Raw genomic sequence first — 21,953 nt, forward strand, 5'->3', positions numbered from 1 at the left:
ACTCCTATCTTGTGCTTCTGAGGGCCTTAAATCTTTGACGGTACTTCTTTGCATTCCTTGCAGTTCAAGTGGAAAAGAGAGGAATTCATTCTAAGGCAGGGATTTCCAACCTTGACAACTTCATGACTTGTGGACTTCAACTTCCAGAATTCCTCAGCCAGCACTGAGGAATTCTGGGAGTTGAAGTCCACGAGTCGTAAAGTTGCCAAGGTTGGACACCCCTGCTCTAAGGAATGAGGTCCCTCACATCTCCACTGACTCAACATGCACAGCCAGTTAACCCCACTCCCTTTATGAAAACCTGTTGAACTACATTTGTCATTTTATTACCAGATTTCAGTTTTCTTGTTATTTAATCCCATTCTATGCTCAAATATTCCATATCAGTTACTAAGTGAACTTTCATACTAATACCTTTCGCGCAATCCTCTCAATGACAACTCTGGCTACTGATTTAATGGAACCTCCTTCAGGGTCATAAAAAGGACTTTGGGGATGGTCTAGACTTGTGAGCGGTCTTATCTTCTCCTGAGGTAGTGTTGGCTTGTTGGATGACTGCAGTCAAAAAAGAAGCATAGGCAGACATAGAAGAAACACAACAATGAAAAACATAGTACACCAAAAGTGTGCAGGTAAACTTTCATGAACATCATTTGGACCCAGAGTTTAAACACCGCCCCCCACAAGCAGAGAGAGGGTGGGAGGAGGGAGGGAGGGAGAGAGGGAGGAGTTGACAAATAGAAAAAAATGGAATAACTTAAATATACATGGCTAGTGTAATGCCCAATGATTTCAAGGGGCTTAGATGTAATCCAATGTATATTACGCTGTAATAATTAATGGAATTATATTGATTAATACATTGGTATTAACTTGCTATAAAGAGAAAGCGCTCCCCCCTCCCCAAAAAAAGAGAAGTTATATTTCCATTCTCTCTTATTTTTGATGAGTCAATCCTATGGTTTAATTTCTATAGTCAGAGTTTGTGATAATTTTTTCAGCTCAGAAGAATGGTTTCTGTAATGAGTCTCTCTCAACCACTGCATCTCACTGGCACTGCTATATCAATGTATCCATGCAAACATCCAGATAAGACAGTTTGTACACTGCCAATTAACAGAGCTTAGAATCTCATAGCAAAATTCTACAAGGAACTCAGGTGGTATTAGCAATGAAGTTAAATATCATCAGAAAAGAAATCTGGGAAGAAAGGTAATGACTGGCAGCTAAGATGGCTGAAATACACAGCAACTGGCTTTGAACCTGATTCCAGTAAAACCCAATATGGATTGGTAAACTTGATTTGGATTGGATTGGTTTGTGACAAGTAGAATATTGCCAAGAAGCCAGTTGTGTCTGATTCTCAGAAATTGCTTGGACAAGTTCCTGTTATTTGCTTGGCAAGATTTTTCAGAAGTGATTAGCTATTACCTCCTTCCTAGGGCTGAGAGAAAGCGACTGGCCTTTGGAGAAAAAGAAAGATTTTTGTTTTTTTGAAACCCTACTTGAAGAGGTAAGGAGGTGGCGATGGTACTAGTGTGGATTTACCAATTTTGATGGGTGACTAATTTAGAGAGGCCCAAAGCCAGAGAAGTAAAACTGCTTGACCTTTCTGATAAAGCTTGGCTGAAATTGCTTCATGTTGTTTTTTAAGTGAATAAAAGAATTAAAAAAAACCAGCTCTATAGTATGTCCCTGCCTTTAAAATTGGATCTCCTGAACCAAGCACATATCCCATCACAGCTTTATTCCTGCTTCAGTAGATATCCAAGCTAAAAAAAGAAATATTCTTCAAAATTGAAGAGGTTTTTTTTTTTTGAGGGGATTTTTTTTTATCTAGGGGAAAGTAGAAGTGCATGACTAATTTTGTTAAGCTTGGATGAGAAATTCCTGAGAAATTCCAAGATATCCCAGGAAAAGGTAGTGGCAAACTTCTGTACTATTACTTCTAAAATTCTATGGATGTGTCTATGAAGTCACTGAAAGATAAACCAAACTCATGGGAGACTTTACTTTTAACTTAAAGGTAAATAAAAATTCAGGCAACATTCCTATGCCATTATACTATCTAATAAGCTAAAACAAAACATCCATATTTAAATGTGTCACTTATAATAAAATAATATAAATGAAAAAGAAATGTGTTCAGGTCTAGTTCCCATTTTAGAGGCTGACACAGTCATTAGATGAATATTCTTCTCCAGATATCAATTACTTACATATGATGAAAAGATATAATTAGCCTGTGAATAAATGAAATATATTAATTTTATTTTCAACTCTACTAACCCTATCCAGGAGGCAATAAAATGCAAATACATCATATTACAGAAAACCAACCAACCAGCAAACAAAAGACCCAATGAAAATAATTCAGTAGCACTTATGTCTGATCAACAAGAAAAAAGACTATAATAGAAGCTATTGGAATCACCTTGATCAGTCTTACTTTAGAATCACAACAAATGAAGATAAAACAACCAAATTCTCTAAAGCCATTGCATCTTTTTCTTCAATTGTGAAAAAACCCTGAATACCTAAGCTCTGAATAAGAATACATCCTAAGGAATTAAAAAAAAGTCCCTACCTATATAGCACAGAGAAAAATACACTAGTGTATTCAAATATTCACTTAATATATTGGTTTCTCATTAATTGCTTTCATACTTATACAGGAAAATAAACATTTATACAAAGCTGAATATCACAAAAGTCTTTGTACTGAAATCGCAGCTTCTACCTCTGATTTTTGTATTCATAAGCAATTTCCAACTTAGTCAATGATTTTAAGTTGAATGATTGAAAGACCAAAAAAAACACCCCTTCTCATGCTGTGCTTGTATTTATTACCATTTTGCTTGTTCTAGCTTTCAGTTTGAAAATAAAGAAATAAAGTTCAAATGGAATGACAAGGGGCTTTCATTTGTCAAGCCAACTTCAGCTTCTTCTCTCGGGATTTTGTTTCCCTTCATAGATAGGAGGAACAAGAAGGCTTGTTATGAATGATGCACATTTTCAATGTGTTACTACCCTTGTATCGCACGGAAACCTGCACAAGTACTTACTATATGTTTCATCTTTGTTCAGGAATTCCAGGTATGTACATACATTATCTACTGTACCTTACTCCTTGCCCATTATGTTTCATTTTTCATCTGTCGAGCGGTCTTATAAAAAAGTGTTTCTTCAGTGTATCTTACATCAATTCTCCCTCCCCTCATTAATGCTACTAAGGCAGCAGACAGATCAGCGGTGGGTTCCGGATCCCGTTCCAACCCGTATGGTTGGAATGGGCCCGGTGTTGTCTACATAGATGAGTGCAGCGTGCGCACATGCATCTTACCATCCAACAACGCCTCCGCGAGCCTCCACAACGCTCCAGCTGCTCGGCAAAGCATCGTGCAGGTGCTATAAGTGTGTGCGCGGAAGCGCTGAAGACTTTAAAGACAGGTAAGGAGTGCGGGCAGGTGGGTGGGCCCTCCAGAGCACTGTACTGGAACAGTACCCTGTGCTCTGGGCAGGCTCTGGTACGCCCATACCGGGGCGTACCAGCTGCAACCCACCACTGAAACAGATGCTGTGGAGGTATCACCTGCAATTTGTCCCTATGGCTAAATGAATGACTAGTGTATTGGTTTGTTAAAGTGTAGGAACTTCACTTTCAAGTCCAGGTCATTTGGCTTTGGAGCAGTTGACTGCTAGTGGATTCTGTACTGTCAGAATTTAATTTCAGCTGCATATCTGTGATGTAGTGAGGAGGTGGATTCCTAGGAGGAAGGGGTTGCATTCCAGAGGAGTAAAAGGCAATTCAGCCCAAATATGACTGTGTGAGAGACAGAGAGTGAAGACAGCCCCTCCTTAATAGTTGACAGAGTATATTGTAATGTAGATGAAGAAAGTAGGGTCTTCAGCCTGGCAAGTCTTTGTCTATAGGTATGAAACAATAAAGAACTCAGAATAATTATCATGTATTATTCTTGGTTTTGGGCCTGACAGAGCTGAATGTTTAATGTTCTTCAGTGATTGGTAGCATTTTTATCTATTTCTTCAATTATTTAAAAAGTGTGTTATTGCAAGTGCTTATTTAATTTATAAGCCTCTTTAACACAGACCAATTCTGTAAATTCATAGGGGACTATTAAATGCTAATCAATCATAAATTAAGAGAAACTAAGAAATATAATTAGTATACTTTTAGTTCTATGGATGCCCTGCTGCAAAGAAACGTATCCCAGAGGATCAGGTCAGGAAACTCAGTCATAATATATTTCTTTCACTTGAAGTTGTCAATACAAGAAAATCCTTTTCTTCTGGTCAAAAAGTTTCAGAAGCCACTACACTTGTATAGTGTATGGCATGGTATGGGAAGGAAAGGCAAGAAAAAGCTTTTGTTTATTCATTTTTAATTGAGTTTCTGAATTTATTCATCCTCATTATTTTTGACCAAGACACCGTTTTCAAAGCTTAACAACAAATGTTATTCTAGTTAACAAGCAGTCATAATCTCAGTTTCCACTGACACTTAATACCGACTGAGAGAGGAAGTAAATAATATATTATAGGACCTTAAATTGAGAGTTGTTATCTAAAGGAAGACGTGACTTGATACTACATAGTAAACTCTGAGATTTAAAAAAAATGAAGCAGCGAGAGTGGGAAAAATCCCTCAAATAACATCCAGGAGAAAGGCAATAACACACTTGAGAACAATAATTTTGCTAAATAGCAGAAAATGATGGTAGTCAGGAAGTTTGATAAGGTCACACAGAGCAATACAATGAAAACAGTAAGATATCAACCTTCCTGTTGTGAACCACAGAAATCTCTGCATTGTTCCAAAGAAACTTGGAGTAGAAAATGGCATATGGCACTGGTTATCTCAGCATGAATGTTCATAAATTGGAAGAAATTATTTTCAGTCTATGCTCATCAGATGGCCTTCAGAATGGCTGGCTTTTGCCAACTGAACATTACAATCATATTTGTTTGAACATCTTCTCCTATGCTCTAACAGCTGAAAAAAGTTTCTCATTTGGCTAGTTAAAAAAGATAAAGGGGGAAATAATTATTTTATTGTAAGTGGGACACTACAAATGCTTTATATATATAAATATATATAAAATTTTATATATATATATAAAATTTCCCATTCATATCTGAAATATCTCGTGTCCATGGTGAAGAATATTTTTGTTTTTAACTATGTTTTTTTATATCGATTGTTATGAGCTGCCTAGAATCATAGCATGACATTATGTCAGCAATCTTCTTCCCTCCTTTTGTGTCCCCCCCAAAAAAAAACCACTGCTTCCTCTGTCTGGACAATACAATAGAGGACAAACTCCAGATATCCTAGCTTGATTTGTTTTGCTACAATACAGATAACTTTTTGTTTTCAGAAATTCTCCCAAACAAGCCCAAAGGAGAAGATACGGTTTTGAGAGTTCAGTTCAGCAAAGCATAACTCTATTTGCAACACTTTCAAATAAATTTGGTCAATAAACACACTGAATTGCTTGAATTTTCAATCTCATTCGCCAAACATACCTTTATAAACAAATCACTCTATACTGTATATGTCATGATTTTATAAATAAATTCAAGTCCTTTTATAGTTCAACAAATAGATTTATATCTGAAATACACATTCAATTCTCCAAGCATTTCTGCTTTTTTACGTACTTTCTATATACATTTTATATTTCTATTCCTAGAAATATACACAAGTGACATCGTGGTATTTTAGATGTTAGAAAATTATTGCCTATTGGTCTGGAGGCAGCAGATTTTCTGATTTTCCAGAATTCACTGCAGTGTGAAGTTGGGCCAATGATCACCTTATTTCTAAAATAAATAACCACAAACGTGTTGTCCTCCTGATTGTGCCTATTTATTTTTAAAAAGTTATTGATTCTATGGGAGCAAATGAAGCTTTTTGTTCTCTAAAGATTTTAAAAAATGGGAGAATATTCTCAATTAAAAGAACACCGTGAGAAGAAATCAGTTCAGAATTGAGATCCAGGTTTTTTTCCCTTTTCCACACAAGATCAGCCCAAAGTTTACCTGAAATTTATTGATTTTTTGCATTCACAAAAATGACTATACATGAGCTGCTCAGGAGATATTACTTTGGCTGTGTAATATTAAGATACTGCTTTTATTAAGGGGTTGCATTTTCTTTCCTATCACAAATTCTGTAATGGGTTATAATGGTGATCTTGGGGAACAGAAAGAAGAGTTGCAGCCAAGACAACAGTCGGACAAAAACAAAAATTGAGTCCAAGGCAGAAATGTAATTTGAAAATGTGTCTTAGCCTTGACCTTCCCAATTTTTATGAAAATAAAGGAAGGAAGGCACTTGCGATATTGATGTCAGCCTCTCCAAGGTAGACCAGATTAGAAAACCAAAGTGAATAATGTTAATGCTACTTTAATTATAAAGTTATATCAATCAAATCTTGCAAGTCTGAATATGCTTCCCTCCCTTCAAGGCATGTTTAATAACAATTTTCAGCTAATATCATTGCAAAAGCTTGTAACTATAATATAATTAACTCCCCATGATGTTATCCAATGCCAGCAAGAAGTTGAATGGGTCTTGACCTACAATTTATGCCATTTAAAAAAAAAATCTAGGGCCTAGGCTGTCTATCTTGAAGAATCATCCCACTATTTGATTGTTTGGTGTAGTGCCCGTAAAACTGCTCATGATTTACTTCAGAAAAATCCTGCCAATTTGCTTCACAGATTCTTCTAGGCCCATGATGGCGAACCTATGACACACGTACCACAGGTGGCATGCAGACCCATTTGTCAGGGCACATGAGGCGTTGCCCTGTCAGCTGGCCAGTGCACATGCGTGTGCTCGCCAGCTGACTTCAGCCTTCTTTTGAGGACTTCCAGTTTGGTGGTACGGCGTTTTTTGCCCTCCAGAGCCTTCATGAGGCTTCTCTGAAGGCTCAAGAGGGCAAAACCCGGCCCTACGAGCAAACTTCCGGTTTGTCCGCAGTTCCATTTTTCACCCTCCGGAGCCTTCAGGGAAGCTCCTGAGGTCTCCGGAGGGCATCGGGCAGTGACGTGCGGTGAGGTTTATACCTGGTGAGGCTCAGCTGGGCATCCTTTTGCGAAGCAGCTCAGCAGGGCAGCGGTCGGCCTCGGCAGGGGGGGGAATTTGCATCGCGGGAGCAGCCAAGCGCCCGGGTCTGCAGCAAAGGCGCTTGGCAGCTCCCGTGATGCAAAGTGCCCTGCCCCCCGATGCCGCCGCCCACCCGCTGTCCCGGCCTGCGGCCGCTGCTTCTCCAAGCTCCGCCTCTGGAAGTCCTGGATCGCCTATAGGGGAAGCCTGAGTGAGAAGCAGAGCGAAGCTTCTCCGCAGCCTCCCAGCCCTACACAGAGGCTCTCGCAGGAACGCGTGCCAGTGGCCGGCGGCCCGGAGCGGCCCAGGCTGCGAGACAAGGCAGCACTTAAAGCAGCGGCTGCGGCTCCTCCTTCTTCCCCACTCCTCTCTCCTCTGAAGCACGCCCTCCGAAATAACCCGCCCAACGTAAGCGTGCTCAAGAAGACATGATTCGCTGCTTCCAGATCAGGAGGCGAGAGAATTAGTGCCTCTTTTGCATCTGAACTTTTTTGCCTTTTAACTCTTTCTTAACTTTTAGAAGGTGAAAAATTCCTTATGGAAAGGAGGCCCCGAGTTCTCTCGCCTCCTGCTTTGGTTAACACTAAGCAGACACCAAGTCACTATGACCTGGAATCTGGTAGCAACTATCTTGGCTTTAATTATTTAAAAAAATATATTTAAATTTCTTTCTTTTTCCTGAGGAGACTGGTGAGACTCTGCCTAGAAAGTCTCCGGCGCCTGGGGAGAGCAAAAAACAGTGCCAAAAGCGTGTGTGTGTGTGTGTGTGTGTGTGTGTGTGTGTGTGTGTCTCGCTGGTCACGTGCACATTCGTGCGTGGGGTGGTGTTGTTGCACACATAACATTATGGGTGTGGCACGCCTATGCACGACCCCCCCTGTCCTCCCCCCGCTTTTGGCATGGGAGCCAAAAAAGATTCACCATCACTGTTCTAGGCAAACCATGGACATAACTGCATGCAAAAAACTATCACCTTCTTCTAATTTTATGCATTAGGGCTGCAGATAAAAATACATTTTTTGATCTCATCAATGAAATCAACAAGGAATAAGTAGTATAGGATCAATCAATAAAACTCAATCTGCAACATTCAGTGTATCAGCTCTCAAAATATTTTGATTCCCTTCCCTTCTGACTAAATGCTTAGGACCAGAAGACATGACATTTTAGCTGTTTATTGGGGATTTATTAGGGATAGAGGGATCCAGTGGCTCAATGGCTAAGACTCTGAAGTTGTCGATCAGAAAGGTCAGCAGTTCAAATCCCTAGTGCTGCATAACGGATTGATCTCCCATTACTTGGCCCAGCTTCTGCTAAACTAGCAGTTTGAAAGCATGTAAAAATGCAAGTAGAAAAATAAGGACCACTTTGGTGGGAAAGTAACAGCATTCCATGTGCCTTTGGCATTTAGTCATGCCGGCCACATGACCACAGAGACAACTTCAGACAGCGCTGGCTCTTCGGCTTAGCACATATGTGCGAGGGGAACCTTTACTTTTACCTTAGGGATGTATGATTCACCACTGTTCTGTTTCCTACAGAACTCATCTTCCATGAGTTTTTCTGTGATTCAGTCATAAAAGCAGCACAGGAAGTTTAGGAAGAGGTTAAACATTCCCAATACCTCATAGGTGACTCCACTGTCAGTGCCAGCATCCCATGGGATCATGTCCTGAATCACCTTCTGGACCCATCCGCAATCCTTAGTGCATAGATCTTCAGCTGAAAGCCCTACATTCCAGTCAGGGCTGGGGCCTAGCATGGTAAGGAAAGACATAAGGTGGCGTGTTCTGTCCACAGAAAATTCAGCAGAGGGAGCTGCTCTCCTAAAAGTAAAGACAAAAAAAAAAATGAAGACTAAAGTAAAGATTGCAACTTGAGAATCACAAGCATGTCTGCAGAATAAAATAAGGACAGGAAAACCCAGACGCAGCTGTAAGCTACTGAAGCACTGCTGTGGAGAGAATCAAACCTCAATTAACATAGTGCTTCCTACAGGGTGCATTTAGGAGCTCAGCTTTATAAAACAGATTTAATGTAAAAAAATGTTTTTATGGAGCACTATTTTTTTACATTGATGAGTTTGTTCAGGCATTAACAAGAGTCAGGGAAAGTGTCTGAGATATACTCTCGTACCTCCACCTTCCTGTCCTGACAGGCGGCTTTGGAAGAGAAGTAATAATTATACATGGCTTAACTTGGTTACGATGCTTTACACATATTTCTGTTGCCTATTGGTAGAAGGCTCCTGATGACTCAAATCATAGGATAGGAAGAGTATTCTTGCAGATTTTAAAGGGAGCTTAGAAATGAAGGTCAGGTCCCTCTCAGTGTTCCATGTCAAGTATTTATGCTTAATGAAATCATTTTACCCCATTGCTGTATTTCTTTCACAATTTTATTCTGACTTGACTTGCAAAGGAAATATAAGAAATTATTATCTAATGCTTACGGCAAAACACTGCTTTAAGATTCAGGCAACGCTGCTGATGCATTCTTAAGGCATAGCATCTGGATGAACTTATCTGGGCTTCATCTTAAACACCGAAGCTGGCAGAATAGTCAAAACAACTGCTAGTTGGATTTTAATGCTCAAGCATGTGTGAGATTTATAGCAAAAGGAAAAACGATGCAGCCAAGCATTGTGCAAATTTCTGCCAAAATAAATTCACGGTGATAAGCAGTACGCCCTGATTTTTGGGAACTTGCCAAAGATTCCTTTAATGGAGGATATGTTGCCATATGAAATCAATGATGCTCTTTCAATAAATCTCCAAAGGTCTTCAGTGATTGACAGGCCATTTATCTGAGGATGAAGCATCCGTGCTGTGAACAAAACTAGTGCTTTAGAAATTTGCTGCCTATGCTAAATTATGCACAAACAGAGCCTGATGCTACTGAAGCATCCTATTCTTGGCAACCACGTCACTGACATCTGGCATCTGTTCTACTTTCCAGGAAGCCCAGATAGGTTGTTCCAATCTGAGAACAAAAATGAAGGCCAAAAAGATAGGCTTTAAGAATGGACTGGAGCTTTACAAACTGTTGCAACTTTACTATCTTAATGATGCCGCAAGGAGACAGAGCAGGCATCAGTTTGGAACTATAGCCTGGACAATTTCTCATTATTTGCCAGACGTTGCAGCATCAGAATCCCTGGAAAGTTTGTTATCTTCCTAAATTCTCCACCCTGAGAAATGAAAATTACCCATCAAGGTCCCTATATGATTGCATGGGCCTTGTAGGTCACGGTAATTTCTCAGAATGGAAAGGAACTGCAGGGAACAGAACAGTTACGCTCACATTCTTTAAAAACAGTTTATGTGAGAAACAGAAAAACACACCTGGATCGGAACAAAACCTTGTCAAATCCTCTTTATTTTGCCATTGCAATTCTTGAACTGAGGAAGACACCCTGACTTATAAGTTTTCTGGAGAGATGTGACCTCCTTTTTAATCTTTTATTGAAATAAACTCTTCTTGTCATCAATCCTTTCAGTGTTCTACTCTAGCTATGAAGTTAAAGTCATTTTAGATGCCTTCTCCATTTTGTTCTCCATCTCAAGGTAACCCAAATATTATCCCTAAGGGAGAAAATATTTCCCCAGAACTAAAACAGAGCAGGGGCCACCCATAGTGATTCTGTGCTAGAGTTTGCCTCAAAACAGTATTTCTCTTTTGGTTCAATTCCATGCCTTTTTTTCTGTACACAACCTGACTTCATCCTTAGTGTATCCTTCCTGATCTTCTTAAAGCCCCTGTTCTGGAGAGCAACAAAAGAGAGAAAAAGAGGGTAGGATGATATGAACTTTTGTGTGAAAGGAAAGGAATCTGGGTACGAATATATATCAAACAACTTGGTAGATGAAGAGCCAGATAGTGAATCCTATTATTCTTCTGTATCTGACGGCTTACAATTAAATGCAGCTAAAACTGAAAACTGGTTCTTCCAGTTGCAATGCTGCATTTGGCTAGCTTGCGGATTTATATATTTATAAATAACATAGATGAGCCATCCTACAGCTGGTCATTCTCAGAGTGAGATATGGTAAAATACTTAAATCAAATAAGTGTAGTTGTTTTTCCCCCGCTTGAGTGGGTTGATCAAATACCAGAACCTTTAAAAGAAAAAAATCCTGGAACTCACATTCTATCTTTGTTAAGGGAATATCAATTTTGTCTTTTGTCTTCATCTGAGGCTTCCTAGGTGAAAATTTGTTAACACTGTGAGCCCACGCTTGCAAGATGGATAAGGCATCATAAATGCTGCCGATGAAAAGACTTCTTCTGTCATCTCATCTATCACCTGGCCCCTTGATAAGATTGCTCTTTGCTTTGTAGTGATGCAGCAGTCTAATTCTAATATCTGAAGCCATTAGTGTGCTTTCCTTGAACAAACATCTTGCTCCATGAAGAATATCTTGACAGATTGAGGAGCACCAAGCGAACTAAATGCTAAAGCTTTGAACATTTAGCAGGCTTGGGGTTTCAACTGCAGAGATCAATTTTAGGAAGGCTGCAAAGGAACAAACGCCAACTGAAATCAATCACGCTTGCTATAGAGTCATCACACCTCCACAATATCCGCAATACTTCTGGAATATGTTTCTGAAGCTAATAGACATTTTTCAGGTGCAATGTGGAAGGGAGTTCAACCATTAAAGGTTTGCTTCAGAGTATGATCAGGTTTATCAATCCGTCTCTTGATACAATAGAATGGTCACTTGTAGCCTGTGGCTTTTTTGTGGATTTTAGGACCCCACAAATTCAAGAATTAACAGCAGCAACAACAACAAATAGCAATGATAACATTTTCACTGATTTGCAGCTCCACTAGTGACTTAATTATATTATTGCCCTGCCCATTGCAAGTCTTAAGTGTCAAAAAATAAAGTTCAGCTCCTTGTATCACAACTTAGAGCAGTGATGGCTAAACTTTTTGGTATCAAGTGCCGAAAGCACATGTGTGCGCACTCATAATGCAATGTGTGTGTGACTCCCCATGTGCCCTGCCCCTATGCATGTGGGTGTAACCCCTCGCATGCACCCCACTCCCCATGCATGCACACACCCCTCATGTGCACCCTGCATCCCGGCACATGCACTCCCCCATGCCCCCCCAAGCTGGCTGGCGGTAGGCACACAAGCATATGTGGCGGAACTGAGCTGGGGCAACAGCTCTCTGTCCATACAGAGAGCTCTGTGTGGCACGCGTGTCATAGGTTCGCCATCACGGACATAGAGGTTGCTCAAAAAATGAAGACAAATCTATAGGAGAAACTGTCACCAGTAAATGCTCAGAACCAAGGTCTAATATCAGCAGAAAGAAAGGAATAAGAATTGCTCCAGTCAAAAAGGCCGACTGTGAATCTCTTGTGCCAAAGAGTTTTGGCTGGCAGAATTCAGGAGAGGAGACTTTTCTGTGATGGCCTCAGCCCTTTGTAATATTCTCCTGCCAGAGGTGAGGGTGGCCCCAGTGGTGGATTTCAAAACTTGTTCGAACCTACTCTGTGGGTGTGGTCTCCTTTGTGGGAGTGGCTTGCCGCCCATGTGACCGGATATGAAGATGCCGACGACACTTGTCAGAACCACCTTAAATTACCTCACACACAGCACTGGCATGCATAAGAATATGATGTAAACTTGTTTTTCAAAAGGCATCTTTGGTTTGCGTTAAAACAACTTCAACACACGCAATGTTCTGATTGCACCACAAACGCAGTAGTCATCCTTACCTTTCACAGAGGCACTGAGTTTTATAAATATGAGCATGATAGTGTAAATAATCATATCCAAGGACCAGTGGTGGGTTTCAAAAATTTTTGGAACCTCTTCTGTAGGTGTGGCCTGCTTTCCGGGTCCACTGGTGGAACCTCTTCTAACCGGTTCGGTAGATTTGACAAACTGGTTCTACCGAATAGGTGCGAACTGGTAGGAACCCACCTCTGGGTGGCCCCCATACTCCAGGCCTTCCCGAAGAGCTGAAACCTCCATCTGCCATGTAGCCTGGGCCTCTGATAGGACACTTTATTTTGGGAGTGACTAATGGGTTAGGAATAAGATCCCCACCTCATCTCATCTTTCCTCTTAGTTTTTAGTTTTTATTTAATCTTTCTAATTTTAATTGTTTTGTATTACCTTTTTAAAGACCATTTTATCATTTTATAAGCCATCTAGCATCACTGCAACAGGGAAGTGGGCAGCATATAAATTTAATTAATAAATAGCCTTTTGCAAGTGTAATGCCTCCAATGTAAGCTGCTTTTAATCAATCTTTAACCCCACATGATATCAGCATTGCCAAATGAATAATGAAGACAACTGAGAGGCATAAAATCTGCACATCTACAACGAAGATATCTTAGAAATAAAATTCTGTTCAGGAATCAGTATTGCTTTTGAGGAGATGTTGCTTTTGAGTAGACTTGAAAAACTTTTCATTGGTAACTTGGATCATGGAAGAATGTTTTCACTGTAATTTTTTTGTACTTCACTTCTTGAATTCCTATATCATATCCTCAACCCAAATTCTTCAATCTAAAGTCAGTTTGGATATTTGGAACTTTAATTTTACTGATTCTTGGGCTATTTTCTAGCTCAGTTCTCTGTTCCATATCTGGCTGCTTTTTATTTAGTGGAAGGAAATATTTAAGCTTAGGAAATCTCATCTGTTGCTATTGATTCAGGTTCCTCAGTATACCTAGTATGTGAAATATTATATAATCATCTTCCTATTTATTACTTTTCAGTTTGAATTTTTGCTTCCCCCCCCCCACCTGGTTTCTCAGGCACTGGACTTACCAGGAAACAAAAGGAACCAATCATGTCACATAGCAATTATGGATATGCTGCCATTTTAATCCCCTGATCATTCATCTTTGTGCCACTATTAAATTAAGGGACATAAGGTTTCATTTTAAAATTGCAGGAATATAAAAACCTGTACTACCATACCTTCCTCCTGTAATTTGCAACATGCTCTTTAAAAAAAAGGATATTAATGACATTGTTACTATGAATGCATACAGGGCTGATAAATAAATCCTACCAAATTTAATGAAGGATATTCATAACTAGTGTAAATAAGATTGCAGAATTAAACCAAAGAAGAAATAGAAGAAATATCATTTTAGGGGGGGGGCACACCCCTACTATTTTGTTTTTGTTAAGAAATGCCATTCAAATGCCATTCAAATGCCATTCAAAGCAGAAGAAGTGAGTTCCATGGAAACAAAATGCAACAACCACTTTAAGAAGCTACCTTTAATGGTGATATATTAAAAGCAATTAAATGATATTGAAGTATAGTTGTATTTTAGTGAGTATGGGATAAGCCTCTGACATGATTTCTAGTGACAATAAGCTAAAAATATTTGAATAGACTTATGGGCAACCTAACTACATCAGCTTTCTCCCAGGTTAGCACAATGGCTCTTTCACATTGTATTAGCGCCAGCAATAAAATCATAACCATCTTTCTTTCTAAATGAAGTAATTTACTAAAATTATGAATACAGTATGCATATTTTCATTTTTTTGAAATATATAGAATCAGGAAATGATAACTTCATATTGACTAATTTTTTTGGTCGTTGCATTTCTTTTTTCAGGAGTTCGATTCTGAACGGCTCAAGGTTGACTTTCAGTAAAATGGGGACCTAGATTGTTGGTCAGCAATATACTGATTCTGTAAACTGCTTAGAGATGGCTGTAAAGGATTATGAAGCAGCATATAAGTCTACGTGCTATTGCTATTACCATAGTTTGAGACCTCTAGTTTCATGTGATTTTAAAATCCCATTTTGGGCCCATCTTTGCTGAAAATTGGTGGCAGTTTCTTTAGCTTGGAAAGATACAAAACTCTATTGTAATTTAGCATCATTTAAAAAAAAAAATCTCTAAATACTCAAATATCTGTCTCTAGCCACTTTTACTTCCACCATGCTTACTATGATCAGCACCTACAAATTGTTAAGTGCAACCCACTGGCCAGCCACTTAGCAAAATAAAAACACATTATATTTTAAAGAGTCACTTTGGACAGCAAAATGGGTGGCAAATAAATTTAATAAATAAATATTTTGCTCTAGCATAATAGAGACATAGATACCTAAGAATAAACCTCAACAAACTCAACAATTTCACCTGGCCAACTGGATGACTATTCTGACTATATGTGGAAGTACCTAAATGATTGTAGTAGGTTTGTCTTCTGCTTTGATAGCCTAATTATTCCCTAAAATAATTAGGTGTTGTAAAATAGATGGTAGACATTCCGTTCCTTATCATGTTTACTATAGCAAAAGAACTAAGAACAGCCCTTTCCATCTGTTGCACTTCATATAAATGTGGACTCCAATTTGCAAAAGTTCAAATCAAGGAAGGCACAGAGAACACGATATTACATGTGGATCTGTGCCATTCCCCATCTTATGAATGTAGAGCCTTTCCATTTCTTTTTTTATGAAATGTAGGCAGGTGTTTTTCTTTACAATTTCCCAGTGTTTCCATATAGTTTGAGATAAAAGAAACATCTGCATACAAATGATTTCAGATCGTTCATGCTGGGGACAAAGTCTGTGACAGGACAATGGTTCTCAGATCAGTGATGTTGACAGAGAACTGGTGAGAATAGCAGGAGGAAAATGATGGTGTGCTAAAAGGATAATACTGAGTGCAAAGAGGGGGTGTTGAAAGAATTTTTTCAGGGTGCAGTAGTAAATCTGGGAGCAAAAGGTTTCTCCATGCAGATAGGCATGTATACGCATGGGCCCACAATACATAAATAGCCATTGTTCAGCTTGCATTTGACAGGAATGTAGCAAAAGAAAAAAGTAAGCTTAAGAATGATTGAATATGATGAAAAGAGAGGATTTATAGTATGTCTCCAGAGTAATATTATTGAATGCCAGCAGTATATTTAGATGCCTTCCATCCTGATACTCATTCCACACAAATATAGTGCCTTTTAACTGAAGTTCTCTGTATAGATAGCTTAGGTGAATTTTGTTGAGATAATCCTTGGGATATTTGGAAAGTCTATTAGACTTTCTCCTGACTTACTGTGCTTTTCCTGCAACAGAAATATAAGATCCAGGTACTGTGGCAAGAAATGATTTTATTCTTCTATTTTTCTTTTCTTTGTGCAAAACAGAGGTCAAGGAAAGAGCTGGAATTCTTTTGCCAAGGAGAACAGATTTTACTCCCCACATCGTTTACAGTGTACAAAAGAAAATACAGTGTTTTTCCGATCAGGCTGAGCCAGACTCAGACTGCCATGGGCAATAGAGAGGAGGATAACGTTTCACTGAGGCCTATAGAACTGGTTTGAAATATGGTCAAAGCCAAAGGGTAAAAATAAGAGCATTTTGTTGTGTTTATTGGAAAAGTAGTTTGTAACAGCCCAGGGAAAAAATGAGAGCCAGTTCTTAGACTGGGTTTTTTTTAAAATCCTTCATAGTTTTTCTAAAAAGTTCAACAGGTGCAACCTATCTTTCCTTCACAAAAGAAACTTGCCCCTTCTTGCTTAAAAAGAAAAATCAGAAACTTTACACCCAAATTTACCCATACTGTATATAGTCTTCTCATTTGAAAGTAGAACTCTTGCCAAATTATGTTGCTACTTCTTAAGAAATCTTACTAGTCAGACCTCCAAGAGAGTTGTTCCTTGGACAGCTTCTCGTTCAGGTTGCTACAAGAGAAGTAATTATGTTAATTGGGTTCTTTCAGGGACCACTGTATTCTCCCAGGAGTCATCCAGATATGAACTTGAGGATCAAAAATGTCCCCTCTTCCAGGCAGAGATCATCTTTTTCTTTTTTTAATGTTATTTGGTTGGCAGAACTTTCTGTTATGAAGTCAAATGTGCCCAGGCAAAATGTAGCTATTTTTTTAATCTTAATTAATGAATGTTTGGATAAGCAATTTGCTTTACTTTGATTACAACTAGGTATAAAATCTTTAAGACATAGAGGAACTGCTTTGGGTCCTACTGTAGACCATCTGTATTATACTGATACATGTCTGCATATGGAACAAATATCTACGGGGTAAATAATTAAACTAAACTATGTTGCCTTAGACACCAGGACAGTGTTGGGGGAGAGCTTTACATTGTGATTCTCTGAATCAGGCTTTCACAAATCTCTGTTGTGAACTTGGAAGACATGTGGGTACATTTCTTGAGACATTTGTTTACATAACTCATCTGCATGTATCAAAATGACACTGGCCATTTGGTCAAAATGTGGAATGGTAATCCCCCATAGCCACCTACTTCTTATCTTCCTTCTGGTTTCTCTTACCCATTCCCCCAAGAAGTCAGAAAGAGGGCACACATTGGTGATGTTAGAAATGCTTCTCTGGAAACCTAGTGCTATTCTCTAAATGTCCAAGATGCCTAAAACAAGAGACAAATCTTTCCAAAGTTCTTGAGTCCTATCTAAACAGCTAGATATTACAAAAAGGAGCCCAGACCATTATTGTGACTTGTTTTAAAATTTAAAAATGTGAATGGAAAGTCTATGAGAAACAAACGATATCTGTGCCCATTTGTGCTCTGAAAAATCTTCAATTTCCCTCTCCTCTCATCAAAATGACTGCATTTGTGACACCAAAGGGGGCAGACAAATGCAGATCTTAGAAGCAAGCTTTTCAGGGGTCTCTCTCTCTTTCTCTCTCTGTGTGTGTATGTGAAGAGTGTAATGTCAATTTCAATATTTATTATTTTTAACAAAACAAAAATCATGCTATCAAATGCTAGCAAGAAAATCTTGGGGCTCACCAATGGAGAGATGGTTCTACATGTGGTTTTGGGAATCAAAGTTGCTCCTGCTTTAAAGGGCAAAGCTATATTATTTTATCATAAGCTCTTTTACTTTCAGCAATCATAAACTTTTATACTTACACCCAAGACTGCTATTCACCTTGGGGAACAACTGCATCTAAGCTACTGAAGCAAGATAGGCATTTTATTTGAGTTACCTTGAGTACCTTAATTTTGTATACTGCAATATGTAGTGTAATGGAAATAGAAGTAGTATTTTCATTGTAGCCTTAACCTGCATGATTACATAACAAAACTGGCATAAAATATCTCAGGAGAAAGAGACCAAACTGTAGATCTCTAATTGCTCTCAAAACTATGACAAAGTGGAGATTACTGTTGTAAATTAAACAAAGCAAATTAAGGAAAAGAATTCAGAAAGGCATTCAAAATAAAGGCAATAGAGATAAAGGCACAATACACTATATCCATAAGATTTACATTGTTTATGATTATTACAATCAATAGAGACAGAGAAAAGTAATTAGCTGTGGCCACAATCACTAAGTCAATAAACAGTATGAGGTTTATGAAATATACTTGAAGAAGAAAGCAAGGAATAGTGCAGTTCAGTGTCTCAAGACCCTGAAATATCTCAATATAATGACTTACTGGCTGTTGGAAAGGAAAATGACTGAACTTTAAAGAGAATGAAGGGTTCATTGCTTCACTCTCTACATGTTGCCACCAAGCTCCACAGCTCTATTAATGGGACAAAACAAAGATCATTTCCTACACTTCAAATGATAGGAAAGTGGGCTTTCAGTATTGATGATGGGCATTACTTTGATAACTTGAACACATAAGGAATAATCTATATTGGATGTCCAAGACAGCAAAGTAGTACAAGCATAAAGGCAGTGACGTGCGGTGAGATTTATAGCTGGTGAGGCACTGACACAGGGGTTTGAAATTTTTTTAGACTTGTGGACTTCAACTCCCAGAATTCCACAGCCAGGCACAGCCAGTTCTGATTTAAAGTGACAGCATTTTTCCCGCTTGCGAAATAAGTTTTCCTTCATTCTTTTTCTTCTCCCTCCCCCTCCTTCCTCCCTCTCTCCCCCCTCTCTCAAACAGACACACGCACACAGAGAAGTTGGATCCCTCTCTCACTCACTCTCTCTCAAACAAACACAAACACAGAAGTTGGATTGGATATATTTTCCAATGGCTTGAAAGCAGCTTCTCTGCCATAACCCCCCACCATTCCCCTGCTGCCTTCTGATCCGAGCCTTTGATTGCAGGTGGAGCCACGTTGCCTTTTCAAACTTGTAATCAGTGAAGCTGGGCTTATATACTTTTATCCAGCTCTCTCTCTGTGTGTGTGTGTGTGTGTGTGTGTGTTTGAAAAGGCAACATGGCTCTGCATGCAATCAAACTTTTTGAATTCCTCCCCCCTCCCCACACATGCACCTTTTCCAGCTGTTTCAGAGAGGATTTCAACTCTGCTCTTGCCTGCCATCATGAAAAGAAAAGAAAATGTAAAAGGAGAAAGGCAAGAACTCTGAGGTCAGACTGAGCTAGTTGCTCCCAGAGAGGTCTAAAAAGCCGCTAAAAAATGCCCTCTACAGGAGGTGAGAGAACCACGTGCCTCCTTTGCATAAGGATTTTTTTGCATAAGGATTATCCAGGGTTGGATCTGCAATGATAAAATATGGTTCTGAGATGAATATGAGGTTGATATTTTCCATCAAGGTTTTAAGACAACTTATTTACTGTTGCCCTCATGAATCTTTGACTAAAAATGTATGGAAGACATCTGTATTTATTTGGAATAAAGTTCAATTTATTTAACTCTACCACTACTGCTTGGACCTGGTTTTTAAAGCTATGTTCCTAAAAAAGGGGAAGTAATACTGAGTCTTGGCCTTCTTGCAATCTTGCAATAGATTGCACAAGTTAATTATGCCCTAAAAGAAGGCTTTCCATTTTCTGTCCTGTCATCTGTTATTTTGCCAGTTTGATTTTTATATATTTGTCAAGGCCTCCATTATTAACTAACTGTAGGAGTGTATCTGAAGGAGTGTGATCTATAACACATTTATTAATCTCTTTTCTCCATCTCCATTCTAGGATCATGGGTATCAGAATGACTAGCTGCGTACAGAAAATGATTAATGGCTCCTTGATGGATTAGTCCTGATTGTCTTGAAGACAGTCATGAAATTAGTTCATAAGCCCTTTGTGAATTTGGATGATTATACAAATTATATACTTTCCCCCTTTAGAGGCAAGATACTTGAATAGATGACCATGCAACTCTAAACATTCCTAGATAACATGATGAGTTTTTCCCATGTATTGCACTGTAACAGACACTATTGATGACCTTCCCCAATATTCTTCAGAAGATGTTGTCTGGCTAAAGGTAAAATGAGCAGGAAATGGGTCTTTTTTTGCTATGACAGGTAATTTGGTATTTGTCTTTTCTGCCATAAGGAAGACCTTATTTTAGCCAGTTAGACCTTTCAGGATTTTTTTATTGGGGCTTTCTATTACAGAACCTAAAGACAAGATGTTATTTTCCATGTATAATTTACATAAAATAGCAGTAGCACTTATACACTGCTTCACAGTGCTTTACAGCACTCTCAAAGAGGTTTACAAAGTCAGCATATTGCCACCAACAATCTGGGTCCTCATTTTAGCCACCTCGAAAGGGTGGAAGGCTGAGTCCACCTTGAACAGGTTAGAACTGAACCTCTGAGCTGCTGGCAGCAGCAGTCAGCAGAAGTGACCTGCAGAACTGCATTCTAACCACTGCGCCACCACATCTCTTAAACAAGAATGCAGCCTCACCATTTAATGAATGCCCTCTGATAATGAATACCTTCTTGTCCTCATTCATCATTACATTTAACAGAGCATCCATGGATGTGTAGAACCTCATACTGTAAGTTTCTGAAATTAGCAGTGAAAAATGCCTGACTCTTTGTCCCTTAAAATATGGAAATTCATCACTCAGCACCCAAAATCAGACAGCCAATTGCTAGGACAATTATGCCAAAGTGTAGATATAATAATTAGCTACAAGGGAATACCATTCAGAAAGGATGTTCTCTCTTTCACAGGTTGCTTGCGTTGTCACCGGCGATGGAAACGACACTGCTTGTGAGAGAATCAAGACTGATAAAAGGGAATTAGGCCACAAATCTGGATTTCACAGATAACAAACATTGAAATGGTCTGCCTGGTCAACAAGTGCACAGAATGTTATTTTCTGACTGCTGTACTACTTGCTATAATATATAAAAAAGTGAGAGATAATAGAAGTAACCCCTGAAGCATTTCTTAAAGCTTTCAAGCAGCTTTCAATCTAAAGTGCAATATATTTTATAAACAGCAACAAGCCTACAATTGTATTTGCAGTCTTGTGTAAAATCTCTAGGGTTGCCAGGCATCAGAGTGCTTCCTTAAAAAACCTAAAACACATCACTTCCTTTAATAAGTGTTTAAAAAGCCTATGAATACTTCTAATGTGCAATTTTTAAAGTTGGATGGTGGCCTATTTAAAGAGATCCATTTAAATCTTAGCAGGGTGCAATACATTTTCAAAACTGACACTGCAAGTGTCTACCAAAAATATCCACAGTTAATTACAAGTAGTCCCTAACTTAGAACTTGTCACTTAGTTTGAAGTTACAATGGACCTATTTTGGGGGGCTACTTACAACCCAGAGTCCAAGTTCTAATGGTCAGGGCTCTTCTGCAATCAAACTTTGACATCAGGACTGCATTTATAGCCATTTGCAGCATCCTGCAGTCATACAATACAATAGCAGAGATGAAAGGGACCTTGGAGGTCTTCTAATCCAACCCCATACCTAGGCAGGAAACCCTATACCGTTCCAGACAAATAATGATGTCACCGCAATTTACAGCACTTATTTCCAGTTCTCAATAAAATCACACCATAGCAAATAATAGATTCACTTAACAATTGCACTGTTTATTTTGCAACTGCCGCAAAAAGGTGGTAAAATTGAATCAGTT

At 38.9% G+C, this 21,953-nt stretch overlaps 1 protein-coding gene across 1 annotated transcript in view; it reads right to left on the bottom strand.

Moving 5' to 3' along the window:
- Positions 1-21,953, bottom strand: part of SPON1 (spondin 1) — a 313,958-nt gene that overhangs the window by 13,281 nt on the left and 278,724 nt on the right. The window contains exons 8-9 of the mRNA XM_087718428.1: positions 8,760-8,961; positions 415-555 (exon numbers count right to left, since the gene is read on the bottom strand). Coding sequence (XP_087574554.1) covers positions 415-555; positions 8,760-8,961 — 343 coding nt within the window. The remainder of the gene's footprint in view (positions 1-414; positions 556-8,759; positions 8,962-21,953) is intronic.

The sequence above is a fragment of the Thamnophis sirtalis genome, unplaced genomic scaffold, assembly GCF_051295495.1.
Source record: "Thamnophis sirtalis isolate CommonGarterSnake01/CBP01778 unplaced genomic scaffold, rThaSir2_p1.2 scaffold_1, whole genome shotgun sequence".
NCBI classification, from domain to species: Eukaryota; Metazoa; Chordata; class Lepidosauria; order Squamata; family Natricidae; genus Thamnophis; species Thamnophis sirtalis.